The sequence below is a fragment of the Rattus rattus genome, chromosome 14, assembly GCF_011064425.1.
Source record: "Rattus rattus isolate New Zealand chromosome 14, Rrattus_CSIRO_v1, whole genome shotgun sequence".
NCBI lineage: Eukaryota > Metazoa > Chordata > Mammalia > Rodentia > Muridae > Rattus > Rattus rattus.
This window is the reverse complement of record NC_046167.1, coordinates 62,466,973-62,481,844: the sequence shown is the minus strand read 5'-3', so window position 1 is coordinate 62,481,844 and position 14,872 is coordinate 62,466,973. Positions and strand designations below refer to the sequence as shown.

General features: G+C 39.7%; 1 protein-coding gene across 1 annotated transcript in view; it reads left to right on the top strand.

The window, feature by feature from the left end:
• Ranbp9 (RAN binding protein 9) overlaps window positions 1-14,872 on the top strand; it is a 77,715-nt gene that overhangs the window by 5,758 nt on the left and 57,085 nt on the right. Inside the window, 1 exon segment of the mRNA XM_032884826.1 lies at window positions 11,145-11,256. Coding sequence (XP_032740717.1) covers window positions 11,145-11,256 — 112 coding nt within the window.

The window sequence follows — 14,872 nt, the reverse complement described above, 5'->3', positions numbered from 1 at the left end:
AAAAAAGTTGCTTTAAAGATTGTAACTTGGACAGTGGAAGGGGTAGAGAAAAGCAGACATATCTGTAAGATTTTAAAGGTGATGCTGAGATCTGAGGAATAATGAGAGAAACCAAGGAGCGTTAGGTTCCTAACTCTATGAGTTCTTAAAACTAAGCCTTGAATCAAATAGATTTTGGAAGATGTTAGCACAGTTTCAGTATCCCCGAGGATAAGTAAAAATGGGAACCTTTTGTTTCTGGGACAGGCTCTCACAGTGTAGTCTTGGCTGGCTTGGAACTTGCTATGTAGACCAGGCTGGGCTTGAACTCAGAGATCCACCTGCTTCTCAGCCTTCTGAATGTTGGAATCAAAGGTGTGTGCCCCCATGCCAACCCTCAGAAATGTGAATCGTAATCTTCATTCTTTATAGAAACCAGGAGATGCCTAAGGTGGGGCAAGAAAGCCTTACAGAAGGAGCAGAATAAGTGTTTGGGATCAAGGTTCTTTAAGTGATCTCAGCAGTGGAAATTCACAAGGCTGTGCCTATTCTGTAGCTGACAGTCGGCTACAGTTGCAGATTTTGAGTCTTTCTCCTATGACTAGTTTATCTTCTCTGAAGTCCTGGGGGGAAGTACGGTGTCTCCTCAGTTTATTGACTAGAGCTTTTTCTGGGTGTTGCTGTGTGAGTTGGTGATCTTCAGATGGGGTGCTAGTTACTTTTCTCATCACTGTGACAAAAATAACTGACAGAAGCAACATGGGGGAGGATTGGTTTATTTCTGTTCACTCTTTTAAGAGGGTACACAGTCCTCTGTAGCGGGGAAGGCATAGTGGGGTTCATGGTGGCATCTGGAGCATGAGGCTGTTGCTTATATCACTGTGGATCAGGAAGCAGTTAGGCTGGAAGGAGAGCGTGGCGGTGACCTCTGACTCACCCCCAGCCACTCCACTGGTTCCAGCTCAGTGTTCCCACAGCCTTCCCAGATAGATCTAACAGCTAGGACCAATTTCAGACATAAGTACCTGTGAGGGAGAGGTCACAAAACCATAACACCTGTGTTGATTTAGTTTGGCGTGAGGGTGGCTACGAAATGCAAAGTACTGTGGAAGCAACATAGGCTCAGCCCGTTTTTCTTAGGGAAAGGTATGTATGTCACCTGAGGCCTGCGAAGAGGGGTCTCTGTTAGCACAGCTTTAGGACTCCCCTCGAGGTGGTAGTTGAACTGAGAGAGTTTGAGTGTGGAGGAGGAAGAGCTGTGGCGGAGGCAGCACACTTCCTGCATCATTAAGAGGCGCACGGGGCCCAAGAAGACATGGTTTTGAGGACCATGAGTGGGAAGGAGTAGTGCCAAGGGAGCTGAGGAAGTGGGAAGGGAGGGAGAGGCTGCTCATGCAGTGTGTGTAGCTGGATAGGCCAGGGAAGTTTGCCACTGGGTTTGGAATGAGGCCATTGTAGCCTTAGGGAGAGGACTTTGTACTCGACAATGGAAGTAAAACCCAAGTGTCAGGGATTAAAAGCATAAGTGGAAGAAGGGGTTCAAGTGGAGAGGATATGGAAAAATGTTCTCTATTTTTAATGATGGATAGTTGGTTACATTTCAACTGAGGACTAGATTCTGATATCATCAGGGTAGGTGCAAAGCCCACATAATCAAGACTTCTCTTAAAATCTTAAAGCACTGTGATAACAGTTATGTCATTTCTTTTTTTTCTTTTTTTTTTTTAAAGATTTATTTATTTATCATATACAAGTACACTGTAGCTGTCTTCAGATACACCAGAAGAGGGCATCAGATCCCATTACAGATGGTTGTGATCCACCATGTGGTTGCTGGGAATTGAACTCAGGACCTCTGGAAGAGCAGTCGGTGCTCTTAACCTCTGAGCCATCTCTCCAGCCCAGTTATGTCATTTCTAAGTCAATCTTAATTTAGTTTGTGGGTAAAACTGAAGTGATGTTAACGTTGGTATGAGACCATGATTTTAGTTCACTACCAACCTTAATACAACTGACAATGGTAATGGTTTATAACACAGAGGCACAGAACTTTGTGAGAAAAATGTGTTCATTGTGAGAACGTCATAAAAGTTGAGGTGAAATTAAAGCAACATTGAAGATATTTCTCTTGAGGGCTGATGGGGTAAATGTGTTTTTGGAGTACAGGTCTTGGAGATGAGAGTTCCTTCTCTCACTTTCTTAGAGTAGTGGAAGACATAGACTGCTGTGGACACAGGTCACTTTGGAGTAGCACAGTGGAGAACTGACTATGACCACATCTAATGGCCTCCATTTTTCTTCACAGAATAGGCTCACTGAACTTAAAAGCTTACTGTCAATGAAGATGATGCGGGTGAGCCTTTTAGAATAATTGAAACAGGTTGACTGAAGATGTCTGAACATGTTATAGGTAGCCCTGGGAAAGGGGCAGGTGATGTTCTGAGTTCACAGTGTGATCGTTTGCCACATCGTTAGACTCTTCAGTAGAGGGGAAGATGGCTATGATCCTGAGGGAAGGCCCTGGCCCTGGCTTTGCTTGTAGGGGTGGTGGAAGGATAGGCTTATGAAGGGCATTTGAGGCCTTGTAAGAGATTCTCACATAAGCTTGTTCTCGAAGAGGGGAAAAATCCTAAGGAAAGATTCAGAGAGTTAGATAAAGTTTAAAAGTGAAGTCTTAGCGCTTGCCTAGGAAGTGCAAGGTCCTGGGTTCGGTCCCCAGCCCCCCCAAAAAAAAAAAGAAAAAAAATGAAGTCTTGTGTAAGAAGACAACAGGCATTTCCGCTCCAGTGCCTCAGATGCATTGTTGAGAAAACCCCGTTTTCCACACAGCTGTGTGTTAAAAATAACAGGACTCTGGAAGCCTGGGGCTGGGGTAGTTCCTTGGGAGTGTGGAACTTTGTATCACTGCAGCAGAGCAGGCAGCTATCACAGTCCCAATGACCTACAGGCCTACTTCAGTCCCACTGGCATCTATGCCAGTACTGCATGTGGCTGACTGCAGCCTTAGATCCTGCTTCCTGCTTCAAGGTGTAAGTGATTGACCTGTTTAATTGAAATGAAAAACCTTTATTTTCAAAAAAAGGGAACTACATCTGTATTGGAGTGGCTAAACTGTAACGATATAACCTGACAGTGTGCTCATTGCTGGTGAGGATACAGAACAACAGGAACTCAAATTATTGTTAATGGGGATACAGAATGATACAGCCACTTTTGAAATGGTTTGGCAGTTTCTGACAAAGCCAAATATATTTTTACCTTTCTCCCCAGCAGCTGTATCCCCAAGTATGCCCTTACTTACACCTCACAGAAGCTTGCATCTGAACTAGTTTTGTCCCTCCAAATTGGGCATTGGAGGCAAGACTGTAACTGAGCTATACCTCCACCCTGCTCATCAGTGTCTGCAACAGATTTATGTGGTCTTTAAAACCTGGTAGCAACCAAGATACCTTTCGGTAATTGGTGATGGGATCAAGACGTAAGTTTGATTTCATAGGGTATTGTCAGTGACTAATGAAATGAGCCATCAGGTCACGCAGACGTGTGGATTTGAGCTACATAATTAATTCTGAGTGAAGGCAGCCTGTCTAAAGGACCAAGGAGAAAGGGCAGAACTGTAGAGACAGTAAAGGAGAGTGGGCATTCAAGGAATGAGATGAACTAGATTAAGAGTGGAGGGTGTTTTTAGGACAGTGAAAATACCTCGTTTGGTGCTGTAGATGTGGATACACGGTACTGTGTCTTAGGCAAACCATAGAATACCAAGACTCGTGATGAACACATATCATTTAGGAGACAGGCAAAAAGGCCAGGGAGAATGCAGAATGTGATTTACTTTTTATTCGAGTTTCGATGCGTTCTGGATAAATGGCTTACCTCTGTGCTTTATCTCTAGCCTGTTTTAATTTTTGTTTTGAGACAAGGTCTATATAAGTTGCCCAAGTAGTACTTGATTTTGCAAGCCTCTTCTTTCAATACCCTGAGTAGCCAGGGTGACAGGCCAACACCACAACGCCCAGTTTGACAAAATAGTCTAGGTTCTTTTTACCCCCTTTCATTTTCCTTCCCCATCTTCCTTCTCCGCCATTCACATCTCTCCTGTTCTTTCTGATAGGGCAGTGGTTCTCAACCTGTGGATTACAACCCCTTTGGGGATCGAACAATTCTTTCACAGGGGTTGCATATCAGATATATCTACATTATAATTTATAACTGTAGCAAAATTAGAGCTGTGAAGTAGAAATGAAATAATTTTATGGTTGAAGGTTACCATGACATGAGGAAATTGTATTAAAGGGTCACAACTTTGGAAAGGTTAAGAACTACTGTGATAGGGTCTCATATAGCCCAGGCTGGCCTTGAACTCATTATGTAGCTAAAAACAACTTTGAATTCCTGATTCTCTGTCTCTACCTCCTAAATGCTGGAATTGCAGAGGTAAAACACTACCTGGCTTGATAAAATAATCTTAACTGGATAACACATGTTTGAATAACCTTAGGGAAAGGGGAGAAAGTGTTGACCTCAGCAACTTTGGAAATTAAATGGAGTCTTAAATAAAAGCAAAGCAAAACTCAACCTATATCCTGAACTCTAGTTGATAAAAGTCTCTCCTGAGGGATTGTGGGCTAATTTTCTTATGCTAATTCTCACACTTTTAGTTTTTCATAATGTTGTACATGTGTGCTGGAAGTGAGATGGGTGAATTTTTACTCACAGAGGAAACCTTATTAGCCTCTCTAACCTGTGGCCCTTGCCATATTGCCCTTATGGTGATGACTTAACATGGTAGCATGCTTAGTAGTTCCCGAAATGCTGTACTCCATAGGGATATACCTCATAAGATTCCCCGGTATTCTCTTCAAGACCTTTGTTGTATAGTGCTAAGCCTTTAAAATTTTATCAGTTATTGAGAAAAGCTGTGTTATAGACTATGCTAGCACCATTCCCATATTTAGTGCAAGTGAACTAATTAGTATTTAAGAAATGTATTTTATTGTAGCTGAACAGGCCTGGTTAGTTAGAATTTAGTATTTCTGAAGTGGAATAGTTGCAGATAGGTGACAAAATCTAGAGTGGGGGCCTGGGAAGGTGTGCTTTAATTTGGAGTAGAAAGCTCATGATAATCACAAATAAGTACTAGCATGCTAGCGTCATATAAGAGAGACATGTTTCTAGAAGAGTGTATAAAAACGAGGTTAGACCAAGTCAGGTCAGAATTTAGCTGATGTTGGAGGCAGACAAGCTTGAGCCAAGGTCTAAAGTGTAAATGTCACTTTTAGGTCCTCAGATGAAGGGATGAGATGAGAGCTTTACCCAAGCTATGCAGATACACAGCTTGGGCTGAGGCCAGAACATTTCTTTCTCTGTTCTAATTATTCTGAGGCCTAAGCCATGAAGTTCCTAGCCTCTCTGTAATATGATCTTTCAAAATGACTGACTGATTCAATCTGCCTTCTCTTGGCTTCTGACTGAATTGCTCTGCTTGGTTTCATACTAACTTGGCAATGTGTTCTAATCTTCTGGCTTCTCATTCTCTGGCTTGTTCTGTCTTCACTTGTGTCTAGCTTGTTCTCTCTGCAACCTGTCTCTGTAAAATTGTCTACATAAATCCGAAATCTTTCTCTGATTTGTCACTTTGTCTACCCTTCAATTAGGCATCACTTTAAAACATGACTGCTTCCTTTTAACCTTGCTTTCATTGTTAGGGATTAAAGATCTGTACTAAGGGTGTGTCTGTATTCCAGCCAAATCATACTATAATCCATGACGTGTCTGGCCAGATTTTAGAGACCTACAAGGTGTTTGGATGTGATCCCTTGCCAGAGCTGGATTAAAGTTCCTCTATAGTAAAGTGTGAGGAGGACCTGAGCAGCCTAAGGAAGGACAGCTTTCCAGTTGCAGCAGCAGCACACCACACTGGGACTAGAACAGGCTCACATGACTGAGCAGAACAGGAAAAGGAGCATTCAGAGGCAGGGCCCCAAAGATTTGCAACAGTATGTCTTTTAGGCTAATGGGGGAAGCTTTGGAGGGAGTGTTTCAGAGGTATCCCTTAAGGGATTGTGTGAGAAAGGCTGACTTACGATTTCCAGAAAGGCTGGCTGGATGTTGAGGAGTGGGCATTTTCAACTTTCAGTTAAATTGAATCAACAGATTGTTGAATATAGTCTAACAAGAGATAGTTTTGCTAGTTTTAGAGTTTTCAAGTAATGATTTTTTTGTAGCGTTATATAAACATTTAATTAGCATCAAGGGTTTATAAAGTAGCAATAAGATAATTTTTTTCATGGTTGAGGGTCACCAATGACTAAATAGCATTTTTCAAAGGTTGTCACAAATATCTCATTCTTTTTTTTTTTAGAGGAACTGGAATTGGCCTGGGCAGTGTTCTCAAATCCTGTTTGGAATGCAAATGCTTTACCACTGAGTGTGTGTGTGTGTGTGTGTGTGTACTTCCAGGGGTCAACCTATTTACAACTGTTTTAACAGCATTTAATTTAAAAGTAATGAATCAATTTTTATGGTTTTAAATTTTTGAGAACCATTGGCCTAGAGCACTGGGCAAGTTAAGCAAATGCTTTACCACTGAGCTGTACTTCCCAGGAAACCCTGTAACTTTTAAATTTAATAATGAATCAAATCATTTTAATTTTCACACTTACAGAACTTTAATGTTTTAGAAAAGCATAATAAATGATTTTTAAAAGATTTAAGATTATGAAGACCTTACAGGTATTTTGCAAAGTGAAAACATATATGGGATTTTAATTTGTATGGATTTAGTATGAGTCTACCAATTTGGAACAAATCATATCATCTCTCTGAAAGTTTCATTTTAAAAATTGATGATAGATAATGTTTAATGAGAAAATTCCATTCAAAAGTACCTGCCACTTTGAGAAGTTGTATACCTTCCAGTATTCGTTCTCATTTTCTCCTGCCTCGAAGTAGGAAGAATAGATGGGGATAGGGATGGAGTGATTCCCAGAATTCAGCTTTCCATGTCCATAATCTTTAATGTGGGGTCAGAAGTCTTGCTGAGCTTCTTGGATTTAAAATGCAGTACATATCCTGGTTTTAGAACCCCAAGTCATCAGGGTTCTAAAATGAACATGGTTTCTCTCACTTTGTTTTCTCAGTTGTAAAGTGAGGCTGCATAGTAATTCTTTATTGGATTGTTTTGAATATTAAATGAGTTACTAAATACAATTTACTCAAAACAGTGCTTTTCTTATAGTATTAGATAATGTTAACTATTATTCTTAAGTATATCTTGAAATTACTTCTAGAATTTGTGGGTACTACCTGAAACTTTATTTTTCTTTGTTAAAATAAAATTTTTGGTAAATTAAAATAAGTTTTGGTCACTGCCAAAACTTGTTTATTATAAAAACCCAATAATAAAATAATTGATTTAGAATTCCAATTAGAATGTATATATAGTCAGGGTTTTCTTCTCTCTTGTCCCACTCCCACTAACTTCTCTTTCTTGTTCCAATTCCATAATACCTTTGTTATGCCCCCTTTGTATACGTGTGTGTATGCGTGTGCATGCATGCGCATGGGTAACCCAGTGAGTTTCATTAGGGTTACTTACACAGCTTGGGTGATGGGTTATTTACAGAAGTAAGAACATTTTATCAGTGCTACACCTCTGAAGAAAAATGTCTCTCCTTCACCTGATAACCATTAACTTACATGTAGATCCTTTGTGGGAAACACAATGTTGACAGACCCAAGCTTGTGCAGATAATCCTATCTGCTGTGCCATGCTTAGAACACAACAGTTCCATAATATCCACTCCTTCCTCTAGCTCTTCGCATTCTTTCCATAGCTCTTCTGTGATGTTCCTTGAGCCTTGGAGAAGGTAATAGAAATTTCCATTAGGGTTGAGCAGTCAGTGTTTACTTATTCTCAATACTTGACCAAAACTGACATAACATAAGATAGAAGGGCATAAACATAAGATAGAAGCCAATTTACAGGCACATCATGGTCCAGTTAGCAAAACAGTAGTAGTAGTTTTCCCTACTGAGAAGCCTCTGTCCTTCTCAGCCCTGGGCTTTTCGCCAGACTTAAAGAGCCAGGTATGAGTAGACAAACTCTGATCAGAAGTGTGGTTGATCATGCTACTACTCTATTTCACCACTAGGTACAAGGAACCTGACAGGTCAGTACTAGAGCAACGTATAACGTCCACAGTTGAGGAAGACTGTTGGTGACTACTGTCCCCCAGCAGCCTGCACAGCACCTGTTCATAGACTGAACAGTAGGGAGGGCGTTTCCAGCTCAGCTCTGTGTGCTATAACTGAAGCTTGTCTTCAGCAGTAGAGTCTTAACCATCTAGTTTTGATAGGCTACTCAAAGCCATAGTAAGTAATTGTTTTAGGGGCCATAGAGGCCTCGCTGGCCAGCAGCTCATAGGGAGGAGGCCCAATTATGACTGTCTAAATTTTAACTGTGCATTTAGTGTGCATGAGTATTGCATGATAGATAACCTAATTATTTGAATATATTTTTACTGAAAAGCTATTCCATTGTTACCACAATTCAGTAAATGCCTGTTATTGTGTGTATTAGGGTTGGGGAGATAGATAGCTCAGCTGGTAAAGTACATACTACACAAGCATGAAGGCTTGAATTTGATCCTTAGGACACACGGTTTTTATAAGCCAACTGCATGGATGGTGGCATGCACTTGTAGTCCCAGTCCTGGGGATACAGAGCTTGACACACCTCTGGCCAACCAGTGTATTCTACTCTGTTGACTTCCAAGCTAGTGAGACTTTCTTTTTTAAAAGGTTGATGCTACCTTGAGAACAATACCTGAGGCGATCTCTTGCCTCCACACCCTCACATATGTGCTCCATAAATACACATACACACTCGACTGTTTTGCATATTTGCGCAGTTGTTTTTTTCTTGCTGCTCAGTGTAAATCTGTTACCTACATATGCTAAAATCATTGGGCTGTGGGAGGGGAGGCTACATTTTGCTGCTTCCATTTTTGTCTCCCTAGCTGACTTCATTGGCCCTCTTTTGTCATAAGGCTGAGTCTTACTTTGCCTTTATCAAAAGTTTTCATGGCAGGCTGGTGAAATTGCTCAGTGCAGGTCTGAGTTTAGTCCTTAGATCTCACAGTGGAAGGGGAGAACTGAGTCCTGGATGTTGTCCTCTGAGCACTACAAGTGTGTTGTGGCACATACCCATCCCCATTCTTACACATCACACAGACATACAGAAATAAGAACATTTGTTTTAAGGTTCACAGAAAGGAATGGAAACACATATTTAGGCCTCTCTTTGATCCCTGTCACTACCAGCAGCAGCGTAAAAAAGGAGTAGTCGAACTGAATCCACTCAATTGGGTTTCTTTTGAGCTGGTGAATGTGTGGTAATTGACATTGCAGTGGTAAACATGGCTATTTAAGTAAGGTGTGCGCTAGTAATTAGGTGGAGTAAATGCTGAGTCATATCACATACATAAGTGTTGTGTGTCACAAGATACAGTGCTTTACTTGAAAGCAGTATCTAGTTTTAGAGCAGCTGTGGTGAATTGGAGATTGAGGACTCCTGTCTGAAGGATAGTCACTGACAGTTGGACTGCACGACACATACCTACCTACAGCTCTGGAGGCGTGGCGGGGAGTACTTCTCAAGCAGTCCTGCGTGGGGATGACTCACATTCTGAGTATTTCTGATGGGCTGTTGCCCAGTCCTGCCTATTTTGTAGGTTTTTCTTTTTGTTGTCGTTTTGCTTTTGTTTTTAAATTTTATATTTTTGTTTTTACACTGGATCTTAGCCAAAAGACCAAGAAGCAATTATGTTTTGATTTTTATTAGATACATATGGATACATGTGTATAAGCGTCTGTCTGTGAGTCTTTGTGTCTTGGACAAGAGCAAGTGTGTGCTTTTCACTGCTGCGCCTTCTCTAGCTGCTTCCTTTGTAATCTTCTGGACATTTTTTTCACGTGCTCATTTTACTTACTTTAGGGTAATTTAAATCTTGAGGAGTTAATAGTAAATAAAGTAAGGTGTTTGAATGATAGGAAGCTTTGGGATGAGGAAAGGCAAGTTTAGAAAGTTTAAAAGCCATTACTCAACAGGTGGTTTACACTGTTAACAGTAGCATTGTCTTATATCGTTTCTTAAAAACAAAAAACATAGAACTGTACTTTTCTGCAGACTGTTCTTACTCAAGAATTGTGGGTCAGTCTTTTTAGAAATTCTAAGAATATATCAAATAACGGAATTATAAATTCTTAGTGAGTTGTACCTATTAATGTAGTTTATTTGAAATTATGCACTCCTATAACTCTCTTCAGTTTAAAAAGTGGTCCATTTTGCAGAAGAATGTATAGGAATGTTAAATCAAATGCAGATTTAGATCTGATAAAAATAAAATCATTATCTTATATGCTTCCAATCCAGAATAACTTAAAATGTCACCTTACGTTGTTTAATTTGGAGACCAGAGAGACAGCTCGCTAGTTCTTGCAGAGCACTTGGGTTTAACTTCTAGTACTCACATGGCAGCTTCACAGTAACCTTTTTTTTTTTTTTTCTTTTTTTCGGAGCTGGGAACCGAACCCAGGGCCTTGCTCTTGCTAGGCAAGCGCTCTACCACTGAGCTAAATCCCCAGCCCTACTTCACAGTAACCTTTAACTGCAGTCCCAAAGGATCCAACACCCACTTCTGGCCTTTGGCAGCAGGCACACAGGTCGTACACAGACACACGTGCAGGCAAACACTCACACAAAAAATTCCTTAAAACAAACCCAGAACTGAAATTTTTACCAAGGGCCGCTGCCAGACTCAGTGTGTTCAGATTCATCTTTATTTTCCAAGACAGGGTTTCTCTGTGTCACCTTGGCTGTTCTAGAACTTACTCTGTAGACCAGGCTGGCCTTGAACTGCCTTCCAACTGCTAGGATTAAAGGTGCGTGCCCCCACCGCCTGAACAGGTTCTGAACTCTTAATAAAGCAGTGACAGTGTGAAGAGTGCCTTGGCTGCTGCAGCTATTTTCCATATTGGACTTGTTGTAATGGTAAATGTTTCATTAGGTCTTCAGTTACTTGAAATGATAACAGAAATTAAATTTTATCCAAGTGCCTTATTTTCTTGAATTGTGACTTGTTCTTCTTTTTCACATGCAGGTCATGGTAAAACCCCCAAAGATGCAGCATCTGTTCGAGCCACGCATCCAATACCAGCAGCCTGTGGGATTTATTATTTTGAAGTAAAAATTGTTAGTAAGGGAAGAGATGGGTAAGTGCAAAGTTTGGTTGGCATAACCATTTCTATTCCTGGATAATTCCATTTGAAATGATTCATACATGTATATGATATAATTGGAAAGTTAAAATCTTGAAATTCTTGGTTTTGGAAAAATAGACTCTAAATATTACAGTACAGCATATTGGTTCTGGTTAAGTACTAGTTGTACTTAACTGGAGTACATAAGCTGGAGCTCATGATTTTAACAGTCTTTCTGGCAAGGTCATTAAAACTGAGAGTTGAGATTTAAGCAATAGAGTGACTTATTTTTCTGAATTCTGCCAAAAAGCTAGGTCTTCTAAAACCTGATTAGCCAAAACCAGTAAGTGGCTTGTTAGGTATCTTAAAGGACTTGGGTTTTGGATTTGAGGTATAACTTGGAAAGTGGATACTTGTGTGTTCTTGATTCAGAGCTTCCTAGAGGAGGTTAGTGTGTGGTGTGGAAGCTTCAGAGTAAAAACTCTCTGATTGTAGAACCAACTTCGGTTTATTGCCCTTATGATATTATATGTACATGAGAGTCACTTATTGGACTATTAAAATACAGTTTGGGCCTTAACCAAAATATTATTTATCAGAATTTTTAGAAATAGAGCTTTGGTAATGATGTAGGTATTTTGAGAAGGTCCACAGAGAATTTTGGTACACATCTCTAGTTTAGAACTATTTCTCTCAAGTCGTTATTTCCTGATACTTGGGATAATAGAGAGTCCTTTAAACAACCATAGGGCTATCTGTCCAGCTACCAAGATATTGGACTCTTCATGTGAGTTGACCTGTTTTATTTATTTATTGAATCCCTCTTGTTGACCTTCCTGTGTTTGATTAACAAAAAGTGTCTAATATATTATTCTTCACTTTGCTGGACTCAGTGCCGGCAGTACCAAAGCAGAAGGGAAAAACTTGGCCTATGTTGAAGCTTTTTATTGCCTATTAACTAAGGTGATCAAACCGAACATAAAACCAGAGATTTCCAAGAGAAAGCCTAACTCTGTAGTTGTCTATTCAACCTGTTTATTCAGCTCCACAGTGCTGGTATTGCTTTGATGATTGTCAGAGTTCTCTAGAGCTGTCAGTCTATGAATCCCATCTGTGAAGGATATCAACCTTATGTTCATGGCTACAAACACCCGGAGCCTTAAGTCTAATTTTCTGTCTTATATGATCCCCGAGCTCCAGTCAGCTACATCTACCAAGATGTTTGCAATTGAGTGTTCCACAGCATTGCATTTCGCCTGTTTGAAATGCTTTTCTCAGAACCAGTTAGCTTAGTGCTTCCACTGTTGGCGTACACTTGAGTGAGCATTTCTAATCTTTATCCTTTTCTCATTGTCTCTGCTGCATCTCCCTTAGTTGGGCCTTGGTAGTTCTCTCTGGAGTTCCCAAGGTGGTTGGCAGTCGTTGTCTCCCAGGTGCTCCCTGTTTGTAACTGTTGACAGTGTCTGTCTCAGACAGACCTGACGTCGTGGCTCTGTCTTTTCCTTAAAATCATTTGGAACATATGCTTTAGGGCTAAAATAGGAAACTTTTTTTTAACTGTCATTTATGATGTGACAATTCTATGTATGTAATTTTTCATTCTCATCAGTTTATAGCTAGGATTTCTCACCCTTTTCCTTTTATGTTTAACGCATTGGGTACAAAGATCTGTGAGATTCTACAAATATGTGCAGTCATGACCACTATATCTAGTGAGTAGACTATTCCGTCACTCTGTCCCTTGGTAGATGGCCCTTTTCTATCTCTAGCCTGGCAACCGTGGATGGGTTTTCTGCCTATATACCTTTGCCGTTTCTAGAATGGCATGTAAATGGAATCATAATACGTAGCCTTCCAAGTCTGTCAACATTTGCTCTGCATAATGAATTCAAGATTCCTCCTTGTTGCTGCATTTTTTGGAGAACAGTCCTTTTTATTGATAATACTAACCCACTCCCTAATTGAAGGGGCAAGTTTCTACAATTACAAATGTAACCAGTATCGACATTTATATGTGCAAGGTTTTTTGTAAATGTAAGTTTTCATTTCACTTGTGTAACTATTCAGGAACAAGATAGCCATATTGTAGATAAAACGCTTTATAAGGAATCTGAGATAGTTTCGGCAAAGTAGCCGGAATCATGTGTCTTTCCACCAAAAGTGTGAATATTCTCTTGATTTGCCTATTTGTGTGTTGCTTTTTTATTTTATTTTATTTTTTTCCACTTTAAAAATCAATTTGATAAAGTATACGAACCATTGTGGCATTTTTCATACACATACACCATTATTACTTTGTCCTTATTCTCCTTAGTTTTTGTTGTTGTTGTTTTAACTGTTGTAATGATGTCTGGCTTTTCCTATGGCTGAGTCTTAATTCCTGTCTGCCTCTTCATCTGTGAGCTTGTCTTGTCACTCTCTGATTGCACATGTTTCTTAGGTTTCTAGTTCTTTATAGTTGCCCTTTCCTTTGCCCCCAGGGTTAGCTTTCGGTTCTCACTTCCTCTCTGCCATTCTAGCTAATCAGCTATTAATTCCTAAATTCACGGAATCTTTTTTGTGTGTTACTGCCTCTTCCCCAAAATAATATGTCATCTTTACATTTTGATCAGGCTAATGGTGGTACATAAACCTTACATACTATTGACCTAAGGGTAGGGAATATTTCAAAGCTAGCATTCAAGTGAGTGAAGAAATGAATGGTTTTCTGTCTCTACTTCTGCCATTTCTAAAATGGCACATAAACAGAACCATGCTGCCTAAGTACTCTCTTAACTGTGGCATCTTCAACCTACAGAATGCATGCTAGAAACACTCATGCTGCAGTGTGTATTGAGAACAGACCCCAGGGAGCAGACCGGTTCACTCACCACTCTGCATTTTCCTCGAAGAGATGTGCACTCATCTGTTTATGTCACCTCAAGTAGAATTTTCTTTCAGATGTGTTTATTTAAGAACAGGACAGATAAAATTTGAGTCCAGGGTATTAGTTTTCTGATGAAATGACCAGTCTAGTGTGGTTGTCTCTTTGGACAGATGACAGAGCAGAGGATCTGTGTCGTGTGTGGGAGCACTGCTCTGACTCTGTGTCTGTGTAGTACGAGGCCTGCTGAGGAGAATGAAGACCGTGACTGTGACGGGCATTTTGTTTTTCTGCCTAGAAAATAAAGGCTTAAAGGAAAGTTGTTTAATTGCGTGAAAGAATGCTTAATTTTTTTGATTTAGTTTCTCATTTAAACTAAGCATAATTTTTATGCTTCTATATAAAAAATAAACATAATTTATAAGGACAATTTATCTGATCAGTAACTTGTCAATTTTTTTAAATTTAAAAATAAAATTTGAACACATCTTTAAAAAGCTAAAATTGTATTACTTACATGACCATTTTTTAGGAGACATATTAAGAGTATATTCTTACTGTGTGTTTTTATTAATCAGTGACTGGTGAGAAGTTTCTAAAAATAATTTTATGAATGTAATTTCAGCTCAGGAATTTGATTCAAGTTTTAAATTATGCATACTGATAGGCACAGAGGTAGTAGAGAAACTTAATTTAAAATGTGAGAGAGAATAACATTTTATTGAAAACTCATACATATGATCTTTTTAACTCTTCAAACAGAAT